At 53.9% G+C, this 14,509-nt stretch overlaps 1 protein-coding gene across 5 annotated transcripts in view; it reads right to left on the bottom strand.

The window, feature by feature from the left end:
* Nucleotides 1–14,381, bottom strand: part of TRPV1 (transient receptor potential cation channel subfamily V member 1) — a 36,408-nt gene extending 22,027 nt beyond the window's left edge. Inside the window, exons 1-7 of one of the 5 annotated variants that reach the window (XM_074320845.1) lie at nt 14,199–14,381; nt 3,327–3,713; nt 2,484–2,650; nt 2,256–2,408; nt 1,700–1,840; nt 1,256–1,554; nt 526–705 (exon numbers count right to left, since the gene is read on the bottom strand). In XM_074320845.1, coding sequence (XP_074176946.1) covers nt 526–705; nt 1,256–1,554; nt 1,700–1,840; nt 2,256–2,408; nt 2,484–2,650; nt 3,327–3,610 — 1,224 coding nt within the window. In that variant the 5' untranslated portion in view covers nt 3,611–3,713; nt 14,199–14,381. Of the gene's footprint in view, nt 1–525; nt 706–1,255; nt 1,555–1,699; nt 1,841–2,255; nt 2,409–2,483; nt 2,651–3,326; nt 3,714–7,381; nt 7,550–7,658; nt 8,208–14,198 lie in introns of those variants that run through there. The other 4 variants (XM_019743833.2, XM_074320846.1, XM_074320847.1 and 1 more) reach the window with 4 other exon arrangements.
* Between the last annotated feature and the right edge of the window lie 128 nt (nt 14,382–14,509).

The following is a 14,509-nucleotide window of genomic DNA, read 5'->3' as shown; positions in this document are numbered from 1 at the left end:
AGGTATCCTTCATAGAATAATGCTCAAACCCAGGCCCAGTGGCCTTCAGCATTGTAATAGCAAAAACCTGCAAATAACCTAAATGACCTTCTATGGATGTTTTCTCCCCATCTCTACTAAGGGATACTATGCAGAAGAAGACCCTTATGTACAGATGCAAAATTATCTACAAGACTCGCCATTAAGTGGAAGAACCAGTGGTTCTACATTATGTGTAGTGTGATCCTATTTATTAAACAGAATGAAGCTACATGTTTTCATATGGATAAAAGGAGGATTCTTTCTGTCTATGTACTGCTGAAATATGTATGTTTTTAGGGGACTATCTTTGTATATTGTTTGTATGTTGAAGGAAAACATTCAACAGGAAGGAAATGGGTGATGAGGCTGCAGGGCATAGGTCCGGGGCAGCAGGTTTTCAACGAGGGGAAGACGGCGGAGCCCGGCCAGGGGTGGGGGTGGGGGTGGTGGCTCCTGCGCCGTGAGACCGAAGCCCTCCCTCGGTCCCTGCCCAGGCCCACTCACAGGGGTCTCACTGCTGCTGTAGGCAATCACCTCCAGCACCGAGTTCTTCTCACAAGTGTCAATGCAGGACAGGTCATAGAGCGAGGAGTGCACAGGCCCGTAGGCCCACTCGGTGAACTTCCGGGACAAGTGCCTGCACTCGGGCTCATGGATCTCCCTCTGGAGAATATAGGCCAAGACCTACCACGGGGATACGAGAGCTCATTAGAGACCAGCCTGGAGCCCTGCCACAGGCTGGGTCCCCACTGGGCCACCCCCTCTGCTTTAAGAATCATTCTGCTTCCCAGCCTAGTTGGAGATCCCACCCAAGCACCAGGGGAGCCCCAGCCTCCATCCAGCGGCCACTGTCAAGATCAATGTGCCGGCTGCCTCAGACTCCAACTGCAGCCACATCAGAGCTACGTATCACCTGATCCCACCTGCCTGATCACATCCATGTCACCCTCAGCTCGACCCGCCCCCTTCCCAGGCCCCAGCACCCCAGCCCCTCCTCGTGTCTTACTGGCGATGCGCAGAGTCATTGTAGAAATCAGAAACGGCCACATGTGCGATGCTGGGTTCCCTCAGCTCTCACAGCTCCTCTGGCTTATTCTCACAGCCTCCTACCCCCACCCCTACAGGCTGCAGTGACAGCATCAGGGCTCCCACAGTGGCAATGCCAGGCATGCACAGTGAGGCGGGCTGTCCCCTCCCACAGCACCCCCAGCTCAGCGTGAAACCCCCTCCCTACCCCAATCTTCCCACTACTGGCGGCCAGGGCCAGGGGCGTCAGCCCTTTCTTGTTGGTGAGCTCCTCCAGCTTCAGGGTAGGGTGGAGCTTGGCCCCCAGGATCAGAATCTCATTGTACATGCTCGTCACAAACTTGGTGTTGTCAACTGTGTTGTCAGCCACCTCCACCAGTGCATGCAGCACCGTGTTGCCCACCGAGTCCCGGGCGCTGATGTCTGCTTGCTGCCAGGAGTTCTGCAGCAGGAACTTCACAATGCCCAGCTGGTTGGTGCATGCAGCCAGGGAGAGGGGCAGCTCACCTGTGGCCAACACAGATACACGGTGGGCCTCAGGAACAGACAGCTTGGGGCCTGGATTACCGATCTCTAACTTCCTCTATCTCTGCCCCAAACTGCCCTTCAGCAATTGTCAAAAAGACAAGTGTCTACCCCAGGGTCTCCCTACCAAAGTAGAAGCCAGGCCGTCCTTCGATTTTCTTAAAGAAGTCCCCATTGGCTGCAGCCTGGACGTCTGCACCGTTCTCCACCAGGAGAGTCACCAGCGTCATGTTCCGCCTCTCAATGGCAATGTGCAGGGCCGTCTGGCCTGTGGAGGGTACATGCTGTTGGTATTGTGCCCACAGTCCTGCAGGGGTGCCCACACAGGTGGGGAAGGGCCTGGGCAGAAAGTAACAGATGACCCCACCACTGGAGGAGGCCAGGCCAAAAACCCCAAAGGGGGATCAGGGAGTCCCTGAGGCAGAAGTAGAGACCCCCAGGGACAGGGCCTGGGAGCTGGAGGTGTCAACATTGCCTGAGGGCACAGAGGGGAGGTCGGGACCCTCAGCACGAGGAGAAACCAAGCCAGCAAGTGGGGGACGCATGGACCTTAGGACCAAGCAATGCCAGCTCAGTGTCTGGGACAGGGAGTAAGTTATTCAGAGGCTTGCCCAACCGTGCCAGTGCCCTCCTGGCTCCAGGTATGCTTGTAGCAAAGTCATGCTGACCCCATCGACCCTCACCTTTGTAGTAGCTGTCTGTGTAGCTAGCATTGACAAGCTCCTTCAGGCTGTCCGTCTGCCGGGCAATCTCTAGGAGCAGGGGGATGGTGTCGTTCTGCCCATCATGCAGGTTGAGCATCGCTTTCAGCAGACAGGTCTTCCCTGTCTCTGGGTCTGCAAGACAAAATGAGGGTCAGAGAAGGGCGTGGCGCTGGAGCATCCCGGGAACCCGGCCCTCAGCAGGGCCACCTTTGAACTCGCTGTCCATGAGGTGCTTCTTTCTCTTCTGCAGGAAGAGCAGCAGACTCTCCAGCTCCTTGCAGTCATTTTGAGCAACAGCTTCGAAGATCTTCCTGCGGTCATAGAGCTTGAGGCTCTTCTCGGCACCGGCAGGGACGGAGTCCTGGGAGAGCTGCCTGTAGGCCAGAAAACGCCTTCGTTTCATACTCTGGTCTCCCCTCGGGCCCAAGGCCTTCAGAGCTTGTCAGGGAGCATGATGAAACCCCAAGGCAAATCAAAAGGGGGAAAACATGATTAAAAAAACCCACTCCTCTGTCTAGGTGACCATCCAGGAAACTGATGCAACAGGAGACTGGGGGGGGTGCACATGTCCCCCTTCTGTCCCCACCCTGTCTGCAGGCACCATTTGAAAGTCTTTGACACCACCACTTCCTCCAACACCCATGCCACTCACTTCTGTGCCTACTGCAGAGCTGGGGCCCTGGAGGCAGTAGCCTAAAGGTGGCTGGAAGCAGGGTTTGGGCTCGTCCTCTCGGTCTAAAAGCATCCTTCCCTTGAGCTTTTTGACTGGAAATCTAAGTGTTTGGGGCTGGTGAGCATTCTAGACCTGAACACCTAGAGATCAGCCAACAGCTAGGATATATGCCAGCATCCATGGGCGACCATGTGTCCTAAAGGTCCTATGACTGCAGACGCTGGACCAGATGGCCTCTGATGGCTCCCCAGCTCCTCAGCTCTATGACCTTCAGCCCACAAGTTGGAGTAGCATGGTATCTCCATGGCTGGGGCCTCAACCAGCTGAGCCAGTTGGGCTCCTGGTGGGGAGCGGGCGGGGCTATAGACGCAGCTTACCTGGCACAGGTGGGGCCATCCCCAGTCTTCTGGACAATAAAAACAGGGCTGACTGTGATGGCTGGGCAGGAAGCTGGCTGGCCTTCCTCATAAGAGCAGTCCATAGAAGTCTCCTCGGAGTCACATTTCCCGAACAGCCGGCTGCGGCTCTTGGCCGTGGGGAAGATGTGAGGCTTGGTTGGAGCCGGCCTGGAGTTAGGGTCTCCATCCAGGGGGTCTGGGCACGAGTTGTATGGTGGCAGATCCTCAGACTCCCCTGAGTCTGAATTCCCCCATTTCTTCATCCTTGCCCAAGAGGCAGCCTGCAGGCAGCCACCAAGATCGGGTTTGCCCCTGGCTCGAGGACTATACGACACTAGCCCCGACCTGCCCTCCTTGCAAAGGCACCTATGAAAAAGAACATCCCAGAGGTCCAACACTGATGCCTCCAGCCCCCCAGAAGGGAAGCTTTCAAGGGTGTTATACATCCTACCCCAGAGACCCCAGTAGCAGCCCCACGGGCACCAGCCTCCGGGGGTAGGTGCGCCCCCAGCTTGGAGCCGGCAGGCTCTGAGAGACTTGGCTGAACCACTCCTCTTTTCGGGGCCTCAACTGCCTCATCTGCAGCCTGGGGATGGTACCACTACCCTGCCTCCCTGCACGAGCAGAATAAGGGAAACAGGTGGCGTGGCTGTGTCTGGCTGTGCATTCAGGAACGGCTCGGCGATGAGGACAGCTCAGCCCCAAAGAGCCAAGCAGTCTGCATGGCCGGGAATGGAGGGGCTGGCAGAGACCGACACTCACACTGCACTGCACAGGACACATGTCCCTGTCATCAGTGTGCACGCGCCTGTCTTTGCTCCTCTACCTGGCTGCTGCAACCCCTGAGTTTGTAGGGGAATTTTCTTGTGCTTTTTGTTTACCATTTTGGTAAAATTAGCATTGGTCAAGTTTCCTGGCCATGAACTTTTTTATTTTAAGTGATTCGGGGCTGGTGGGCCTTAAGGCCTGCACAGCTGGAGTTAAGCTGGCCACGAGTGCCAGCACATAGGGCGGTGAACTTGGGTAGATGCTGTTTTCCCACCCCCTGACCTCACCTCCTGCTCTTCCCCTCCGTCCAGCTGGGCCTCCTCACTCCCTGGTACCCACTGCTGTCCCCCATCTCAGTGGCCTTTGCTCCTGCACACCTCCACTGGGGGTGCTTTCTCCTCCTTTTCTTGCCCAAATCTTACCACCTCTCAGGCGCCACCTCCCCTCGGGGTCCAGCACTCACGCCACCTCCTCCGTACCCCCTCATCCCTGCACTGGTCATGCTCCCTCCCCCTTCAGAGTGGCCCAGCTCGTGGCCACCCATCCCTCATGGCCCCTTGGCATGGTCCACTCTGCAGTCTTGCAAGTTCCATCTGTCATTGCTTTATGTCTCCCCTGTCCTGTGACCTCCTCCTGGGCAGGGAGCTGGCCTGATCCATCTCTTTATGAAAAACAAGCAGTGCTGGTCACCATGGGGGAAGTGAGAGAGATCAGATACAGACCCTTCTAGTTCCCATTTCTACAGGAAGTTAGGGAGAGGCATGTTCCAGCAGTAGCTGGATTCCAGAAAACAGCCACCGAAGGAATGGGAGTGTTCGTAAGACCTATATTTTCAAGTGAAAGTTCAGGCAGTGAAAATTCAGAGTACATGGCTGGGCCACAGCAATAAATCAGCTGTGACCTGCTACCCAGATCCATGGGGGGGAAATGAGGCAGCCTCACCACTCTGCATCCTATGAAAAAGACAGACAGCTGACTGCCGGCCCATTTCCTCTCCTGCCTGCTGTTCTGCTTTCAGGAGAGCTTGAGTCCTTCTCTGGTTCATGCATCTGGTGGAAACTCTGCATGCAGCAGGAAGTGTCCCTGGCCACAGAAAGTCCCACTTCTGACCACTCACCCATTTGTTCATCCATTGCTCAACACCCATCTACGGAGTCCTACTGAGTGCCGGACCCTGTGCTGGGGGCACAGAGAGACTAAGACCCCATCTGAGACAGGAACCAGGTGCTGGCTGGGGCATGGGGGTGGCAAGAGGGACCAGGGTGCTGAAGAAAGCTTTATGGAGGAGGTGACGGATGAGCTGGGCCAGGAAGGGAGGGGGTTAGGCTGGGACTGGGGGAGAGGGTGGGGATCCCAGAGTAGATGATGAAGGGGAAGCCGGTAGGACTGGGGGATAGGCAGTGGGGTCAGACCCACATGGCTGCCAGCTATGAATGCCAAGGAACAGGGTGCGGGCATTGTTGTGTGGATGGTAGGAAGCCACGAGAAGCATCAGAAGCCTGTGCTTCCAGAAGATAACTTCTTGTCAAGCACGGTTCATAGTATGGAGAGCCTGTCACCATTTAAAAGGCACAAGAGGCTAGTGAGAATGTAAATAATTGACGTGTTTGAGCACGTGCTGTGAGAAGGCAAGCATTGCTCCAACGCTTTAAGTGCATTCACTTGCTTCATTCTCACAACATCTCTAAGAGGTAAATATGTTACAGATGAGGAAACTGAGGTACAGAGTGGTGACGTTACTTGCCTGAGGTCACACAGTTGGTAAGAGGCAGAACCTGGATGGATCCCAGGCAGCCTGGCTCCAGGGCGTCTCCAGCTCTCTACCACCTCTCTGGAAGGCTCGGGGCTCTTTCTTGGCCATGAAACTCAGCCCCAGACTTCACACCAAGACCTGGGGGCCAATCAGACCAGGCTATCCCAGCCCTGGGTCCAGGCAGGTGGGGACAATGCCCTTCAACTCAGAAGCCCCAAACCTGCAGCACCTTCCGGCTTAAACAAGCATTGCAGGAAACTCAAAACCCAAAACGAAGTATGAATAAGACCCAGACCATACACCATTACATTCTCCCATGAATGCCTCCCCTTGGATAAGGCTGGATAAAAAACAAAGAATAACCCTGCTACCTGACTAGCAGCTCTTAGCCCAACGAGAGGGCACCTATTATAGCAGGAGCCTCCACCAACCTTTCAGTGATGCTCTTTTTTAACAGCTTCACCTCTTCCCCTAACCAATCCAGATCTAACCCAACCCAGGAAATAGGAAGCAGCCCACAGAGTGCTGTCATTCAGTCAGTCAACAAACGCCAAATCTGTACTATATGCCCTATACCTGATTCCCTACTGGAAACCAAGCTTCTCCCAGAGCAGAAAGGGCAGGACAGGGCCTGAGAGGCCATTTGTTCTGCGCTGGGAGGGTAGACAGGGACAGAATAGTCTGTCACTACCAGGCCTGGGTGTGTCCAGCACATGAGCCCCACGGCAATGCACCTGTCATAGCTGAACTCTCTACATGTGATGGGGGGATTCCAACTATAATTTGGGGTGTCTGATAGAGATGGTGGTTCTAGCTTACGCAAGGTTCAAAAACTCACCAATCTGAACTAAAGGACAGTCCCAAGCAAACGACCCTGTCCAGCAAAGACCTGGTTCAGCCTCTGAGTCGTTCTCAACTCCAGAGCCAGAAAGGACCCTGTTCACCCCCTGAGAGAAGCCTCCCATCTTCTCTCCCCAACCCAAGTGACACGTCCTGGGGTGTGGCTCTCCCGCTCCCCTCTCTGCCCAAAGCACCCATCTGCCTCCAGCCTCCCTGCAGGTTCTTGGGAGCTGATCCAGGACCCAGCCCAGATCATTCTCATCCCCTCAGCCTACCTGAGCGTCTCCCAAAGAGGGGCAGAGAGCGGGGGGCTTCCCAACCCATGGATGAAGAACCAGAGGAACTCTGCCAAATACAGAGAGAGAGAGACAGAGAGAGAGAGGGAGGGAGAGAGAGAGACAGAGAGACAGAGAGACAGAGAGACAGAGAGAGAGAGACAGAGAGAGACAGAGAGAGACAGACAGACAGACAGACAGACAGACAGAATGGAGCCTGGACAAGAACCCAAGGATCCTGCTTCCCGGCCCAGCCCTTCTTCACTCCAGAGAGGGCAACACACTGAAACCTCTAGCCACAAACCACTGGCCTCAGCAGCAGCCACAGGTTCTTCACCCCAGGATGACTCTGGTGCAAATAATGCACATGGACAATAGCAACGTCCACTATCATTTACCTAGTGCTTGCGATGAGCTGGGCGAAGTGCCCCGCCGCTGCGGCGTCACTTATGCCTCACCACGACCTCCGAGGCAGCCACTGGTATCATCCCCAGTTGTCGGATGGCGCACCCCTCTGTAGGAGATGCTCAGGTAGGCTGAGGTGCTGAGAGGTTAGTTGAACCGCCCACAGACTCACAGCTGGAAAGCGGAAGGGCCCAGCTTGGACCGCTCACTATGCCACTCTAAACGCTAACACCTGGGTTGGCCACAAAACAACAAAAGGGACTCACTCACCAGCAGGACGCAGGCACAGCCCAGACCCAGCGAGTGCCGGTGAGCTCTTGAAGGCTGTTGCTATTCGAAGGGAGAGTTGGGCTGGTGTGGGGAGAAGAGTGGCCTCCCCTGCCTCTGGGAGGGTGCTCGGCCCTTCCCTGGGCCACGGCTGCTCTGCACTGGCAGGGATGGGCTGTGGGCACGCTATGGCACTCAAGGAAACGTTTCCAGCAATGGCAGCAGCTGCTGTTGCCGCGGCTCCGATTCCCAGAGGATCCCAAAGCCTTTCCCATCATTTTTGCCCTTTTTTTCAGAAACCACTTAGCCGCTGCCCCTCCTCCAACCATGCCAGGGCTGCAGTGCACTTAGCCACACACAGCCCAGAACCAGCCAGAGCTGCGACCTCAGCTCTCAGGGCAGGGGGGCTCGGCTCAGGCCTCCCAAACCCACCGCTCTTGCACACAGGGAGGTCTGGGGTCTGGGGAAACAGCTTAACAAATGCAGTTTCACAACTAGCAGGTAAAACCCAGCAACCTGGAACTGCTCCATTTGCAAAATGCAAAAAGAAGGAGAATGCTCGTATCACCCATCATGCAGTCCTGGACTGGCATTTAGGGACTTGGTTTTGAGCGCTGACTTCGCAGCAACTTTGTGTGACCTTGAACCAGTCCCTGCCTTTCTTGGGCCCCTGTTTCCCTGTGCGCCCAAACCTGGGATGGGGATTGAGGTGGGAGCTTCTGTGTCAGCCAGGTCCCAGCCTTTCTCAACCAGAGTTCCTCAAGGAACCACAGAACGAAAAACAATTGTGTCCATTTTCTCACTTCTTCTAGTACAATCAGAAGTGCAAAGTTAATTCATCATATATAATCGGGCTTTATTCCCTCCTGGAACCGGGCTGAGAAAAGCTGCAAAGTCTTTCTGGGTGTTCACACAAACTGCAGCCCCAAACTCCCAGAAGCTGCCGGTAGGAACCCCATAGGACTCTAGTGAGCCACGGGCCAGACGCAGCCTGCAATGAGCAGCCACACGCCAGCAAAGCCCATTGCAGCCCTGCCTGGAGTAGCTCACAAGCTCTGCTCCTTACGTCAGGCAGTCAAGTGCACACGTCACATGGATTCTGCAGGACCGTTTACAAAGAATTGTCACAAAGCCACTCTCCGAGGCCACACAACAACCCTGGGCAGTGGGAGGGCAGAGACTGCTGTACCCATTTGATGATTAGATGATTGTCAACCCTTTGGGTGATTCGCCCAGGTCACACTGCTGGCCTGGGCATGGAAGATGGGCCCGTCCCACCAAGCCATACCACGCCCCTGCTTGGACACCTTTCTATGTGTGTGCCATTTTAACACAGTTCAATAGCATTAAGTGCAGTCACAATATTGTGCCCCCATCACCACCATCCAACTCCAGAACTCTTTTCGTCTTACAAAACGGAAACTCTGTACCCATGGAACACTAAGTCCCCATGCCTCCCCTCCCCCAACCCCTAGCAACCACCATTCTACTTTCTGTCTCTATGAATGTGGCTGCTCTAAGAACATCGTGTAAGCGGAATCATTCAGCTTCTGTCCTTTTGTGACTGGCTTATTTCACTTAGCATAATGTCCTCAAGGTTCATCCATGTTGCAGCATGAGTCAGAATTTCCTTCTTTTTTAAGGCTGAATGATATTCATTGGATGTATACACGACATTTTGTTTATCCACTCACCTGTCCATGGATATTTCGGTTGCTACCACCTTTTGGCTGTTATCAATAATGCTGCTGTGAACACGAGTGTATGACTATCTCTTTAAGACTCTGCTTTCAATTCTTTTGGGTATATACCCAGAAATGGGATTACTGGATCATGGAATTTATTCCTTTTTTTTTTAATTGGGGAATATTGAGGAACAATGTGTTTTTCCAGGCCCCATCAGCTCCATGTCAAGTCATTGTTTTCAATCTAGTTGTAGGGGGCACAGCTCAGCAACAAGTCAAATCATTGTTTTCAATCTAGTTGTGGAGGGCGCAGCTCACTGGCCCATGTGGGAATCGAACCTGCAACCTTGGTGTTATGAGCACTGCGCTCTAACCACTGAGCCAACCGGCCACCCCGGAATTTATCCTTAATCACTACATAACAATCTATTACATATATGAAAGACTCACCAACAGTGATCCCCTCAACATACAAGTACTCTGGGGTCACTGTTTCTTTTAAACTCGAGGGCCAGAAGTGCCACGAGGAACACCTCAGTACAGAGACTGGGATATGCCGTCACTGTGTCAGGTACAGCCCCTGGCTCACATACAGCCTGCGCCAAGCCCAGGTCTCAGCTATGGACAGCCCTCAGGCATGGGTGGGAGACATCTGAGAGGGGTGCTGAGAACCAGCCAGCCCAGGAGCAATGTCCAGGAAAGGGGGGTGTCATACTTTTCCACCAGAACAATTCCCTTAGCCTCCAAGGGGATCTCTGCATCCAGTGAAGACAACACACATCACTAAAAACGTCCGTTTTGCCAATAGAGCCAGTGGGTGCTGAGAACATGTCCCAGGGTCTGCTTAGTACCATGTGTGCTCCAAGAGCTGCAGGGAAGATTCTGGCCCTTCTCCTCCTCCCTGACAGCTCCTTCTTGGTCTCCTTGGCCTCCTCTCCTCACCACGCCCTTCCGCTGCACACAGGTGTCCCCAGGACTCTTATCTCCTCCTACCCCTCTCTGGGACCCTCAACGCTCCAGGGACCCATCTAACATTCCCAAGCCTGTGATCCCTCATCCAGGTGTCCAGCCCAGCCCTCTCCCCTGAGCTCCATCCCTGTCTCCCGGAATCTCCAGGTAAAGACCACAAACCCCTTCCCCTCAGCACACCCCAAGATGGACTCCTCTTCTCTCCACGTTCCCTCCCCTCAATGCTCCTGCCTGTAAAGACACCAACTTTCTTCTGGTCACCAGGACCAACATACTTTGTCATCTCCACTGTCTTGCTGTCTGGAATACATTTCTGTGGCTCACATCCATCTCTCTCTGCGGCTGGCAGCCACTTCTCAACCTGGGGCACTCAGAGGTGGCTCCCTTCCCCAGGCCATCACCCCCATCTGCCACCTCCCAATCCACAGTCCTAGAACATCATCCTGATCTCACCCCCTCACGAGAGGCTCCACCCCTCGGCCTGGCACCCTGAGCCCACAGCCCCAGCCCTCGCTCCCACCGTAGCCCAGCCCCTCCTGTCACCTAGACACATCGGCTCCCCAGCCACACTAACTGTGCCTGCCTCCACGCTTTTCCCCGCCCTCTTTCTGCCCAACATGCTTGCACTATCCATCCCACTAAACCTGCCAGGTGACAGGTGAGACCTACAGATGCTGAGAGTCAATCATTCAAATCCCACCTCCTCCAAAAAGCCTGTCCCCTCAAGGACGCAGCCTGAAATGCTGCAGAAATCTCAACCTCTGTCTTCTCAACTCCTGCGGAAATCTCAGCCTGTGCCTCCCTGTGGTCACTGGTACATACGATCATAATGACAATAATAATCGCAGTGAATACTTACTGAGCACCCGCAGTCTGCCAGGTTCTGGGAAAAGCACTTTATACGAGTTCACTAGCTCATCGGGCCCTCACAAAGTTTTATGACGTGAGTATGATTTTTGTCCCCATTTTAAGATAAGGAAACGAAGTGTCAACAGGGCACGTAACCTGCCCGAGGACAGTGGCAAGCGTACTACTCTCGGGTGGAGTTTCCTAAAGCTGGTATTGAGCTTTAACCTCCCTGTTGTCTGTGTCTTGCTTTGCAGATTTTAATGGCTCCAGGGTGAGATAGGGCTCTCGTGCCCTCCAGTTCCCTTCTCTAAGCCTCGCTCTGTGCTTTGCCCAAAGGGGCACGCTGACTGACCTTATCCGAACAGCACCTGCACTGAGTGGCTCTAGTAAAACTCACGCAATGGTGGCGGGGACAAGACCTCAGCGCTGGGCCTCGCCACCATCCGTGCGGTTTTCTGCGTCAGAATTTGAACGGAGTGTTCTAGACTCTACGTAACGATGTGCCCATTAGAGCTCCTTGTAAGTAGATCATGTTTTAATGATGACTTCTAGAAGCGGGCACTTCTGCAAGCTCGGGTCTGAAGGCGAAAAGACGCAGCGCCAGTGGGTGGGCCGGGCCTGCTGTGACCCACGTTAAACCCGAAGTCGCTCAATGGCCACAGTTCTCTCTCTCAGTGTCACCACCAGGGGGCACGTGGATTTCAATGGAGCCCTTGATGCTGGTAATAGAAGCCGAATTTACGTTCTTCACCCACCTGGGTTCCTCAAGGATTTGAAGCCAGACTTTCTGGCACAGCTAGAAACCAGCAAACTCTCATGTGCAGGAAAAGCCTGATGACCAAAGCTGGGAACTATGAGCCTGGCACCTCTAGGAGGACCCGGGTGGGAACCGGGCAGTTCTAGTCTCGGCCCCAGGGAGAGTGGCGAAGGCACCACTGCAGATACCTGTGACCCATCCAAGGACAGTGACGACTCAACTAACCGTGTCTTAAGTTTGCTAAATCTCGTACTGACAGTTAACTTTCCTGATTTGTGTGTCTCGCTTCCCAGATTTTAAATGGCTTCAGGGGTCCCAGGTTCAGATGACAAACTGCAAACCTGGAAGAAAACTACTTTCTTCATTCGGTCTGTGCGTGTCTGTGCGTGTCACCAGTCTGAAAGACCAGCTCCCGTGGAGGGCAGGGGTCTGTGAGAGGGGTCGGCATGCTCCAGAAGTGGATGGAGCTGGCCAGCTGAACTGGGGACACATCAGCCATCCACTCAGCACCCAATGGCTAAGCCCTCCTCTGCAGCGCTGGGACCCAGGGCAGGGCCTGGAACAAAAGGGAGAAGCAGTTGGGGGGCCGAGGGTGTGGGCAGAGAATGAAGGCAGGGGAGAAGAGGCCTGGCTGTGCCAGATACTTAAGCGGTAGCTGAAGGTCTGGGCTTGCTTCTTCACCCACAAAACCGGCCAGAGCACCTGCCCCTCCTGCTTTGCACGGCTCTCCTGGGGATTAATAAGGATACTGGGTGTGAATGGGCGCTGTGAGCTGGTAGAGCTCCAGGCAAGCATGAAGGGTTGTTGTTCTCATCCTCATTATTTCAACATGAGAACCACGTCTGCAGACTGCTGGGCTGTATCCGGCCATTAGCTCGAGGTTGTGACTAATTGTTTTTTAATGAAAAAAAAACAAGATTTGCTTAATGTTTTATGAGTCACGCAAGTGAGCATCTCAAGACTGAGAATATCTCACTTTCAAAGATAGTGGCTGAGAAGAGGTCAGGTGTAACCCACCCTCCTTCCTGAGGGGCTGCTATGTACTTTTCGAACCCACAGCAGTGAGTGGGGTAAGAGGGTCTCTGCCCTCAAGGAGGCCAGGATAACGAGGACAAAGACCCGCGAGGCTCTCTGTGATGCTGACAGGGTGGGGCTCCCTGAAACAGGCACAAGCCGGGGGCCAACAGGCCATGCCAACAGTGAACACTGAACAGGGCCCTGGAAGCCAGCTGCAATTGTAACCCAGTGGCAAATGCGCTGCCAAGGAGACTGCAGCAGGCGGATGGCACTGAGCTGAACCTTGGACAGGTGTAGGCTTCTGCCTGTGAGGACATACCACCTATGGGCACAGGGGGAGGCGAGGGAAGAGAACACCTAATAGCGACCCTGCCCTCAAGGAGCTTTCAGTCCACTTGAGAAGAAACGGAAAATGGAGAACATGAAAGCCACATAAACATTATGTGGATATAGTCAAGGGCCAAAGGAAGGGTGTGTGTGGCGGGGGGCAAGGGACTGAGCTGGAAGGCTGGCACTTACTCCTCTGGCCCCACGCTGGTTCGTGCAACACTATCTCTCACAGGCTATTTTCTAGGTTCCTCCAATTGGGCCCCTACACCCATCCTCCAATCCGGAGTCGATGCCACCAGCATTTATACTTCTGAAGCCCGTGAGCCCCAGTCCTCCACTCTGCTGCCTGTAGGAGAAAGTCCGAACCCTCCAGTCTGGCATTCAAGACCCTCCACTGTGGGGCCAACATTTCCAGCCACAACGCCTACGACACCCTTTCATTTGACCAAGTGACAGCAGACAATTCATCCTATCCGGGACATACCAATCACTTTAACATAAATACGTTTGCCGAGCTTGACCCCTCTGCCTAGGAGCCTAGAGAAAATGGATTCTAGGCTTTGACTCCCAGTGTTGGATCTTAGGTAAGTTACCTAACTTTTTTGTGTCTCGGTTTCTTCATCTGAGAAATGAGGGGAATAGTACCCACTTTCTAAGATCATTGTGCAGATCAAACGAGTTCAAACAAGTAGAGGTCCAAGGAGCTCTGATTAGAGGAATACAGAGTAGTACTCAAAAAATATTGTTATCAGTATCAATGGATTGAAACCCTCCACGGTTTAGATCCACGTCACTTGCGTAAAAATGAATTGCTCCTCCTGCGCACGTGGGTAAATCTGTCATAGTGACATTCCCTAGTGATGGAAATTCAACAGTACATCACAGAACCTGACAGAATACCCAGTTCCTAGTAGATGCTCAATAAATAAGACTCACCTGGGTGTGTGCTGGGCGCAGTTAAGACTCCTCAGGCACAGTCTCTCCTGTGGCTGTAATGGTCAGGATGAACTCAGTTATGCTGTGGTAACAAACAACCCCCAAATCTCAGTGGCTTCAAACCTCAGAGCTTTATGTCGCAGTCACACTGCCTGCCACTCACTGGTTGATGAGTGCTCTACGCCACGTTGCCCTCACACAGGACCAAGGCTGACCAAGCCTCCACTCGCTGGGACACCTCCAATCAGTGTGGCCAAGGGAAGGGAGTGTGGCGAATGACACCCTGGCTCCTAAAGGCTTCTGCCTCCAAG

Source organism: Rhinolophus sinicus, linkage group LG15 (genome assembly GCF_036562045.2).
Source record: "Rhinolophus sinicus isolate RSC01 linkage group LG15, ASM3656204v1, whole genome shotgun sequence".
In the NCBI taxonomy this organism is placed as follows: Eukaryota; Metazoa; Chordata; class Mammalia; order Chiroptera; family Rhinolophidae; genus Rhinolophus; species Rhinolophus sinicus.
Note: the sequence above shows the minus strand (reverse complement) of the source record. Positions and strands in the feature narration are given on the sequence as shown.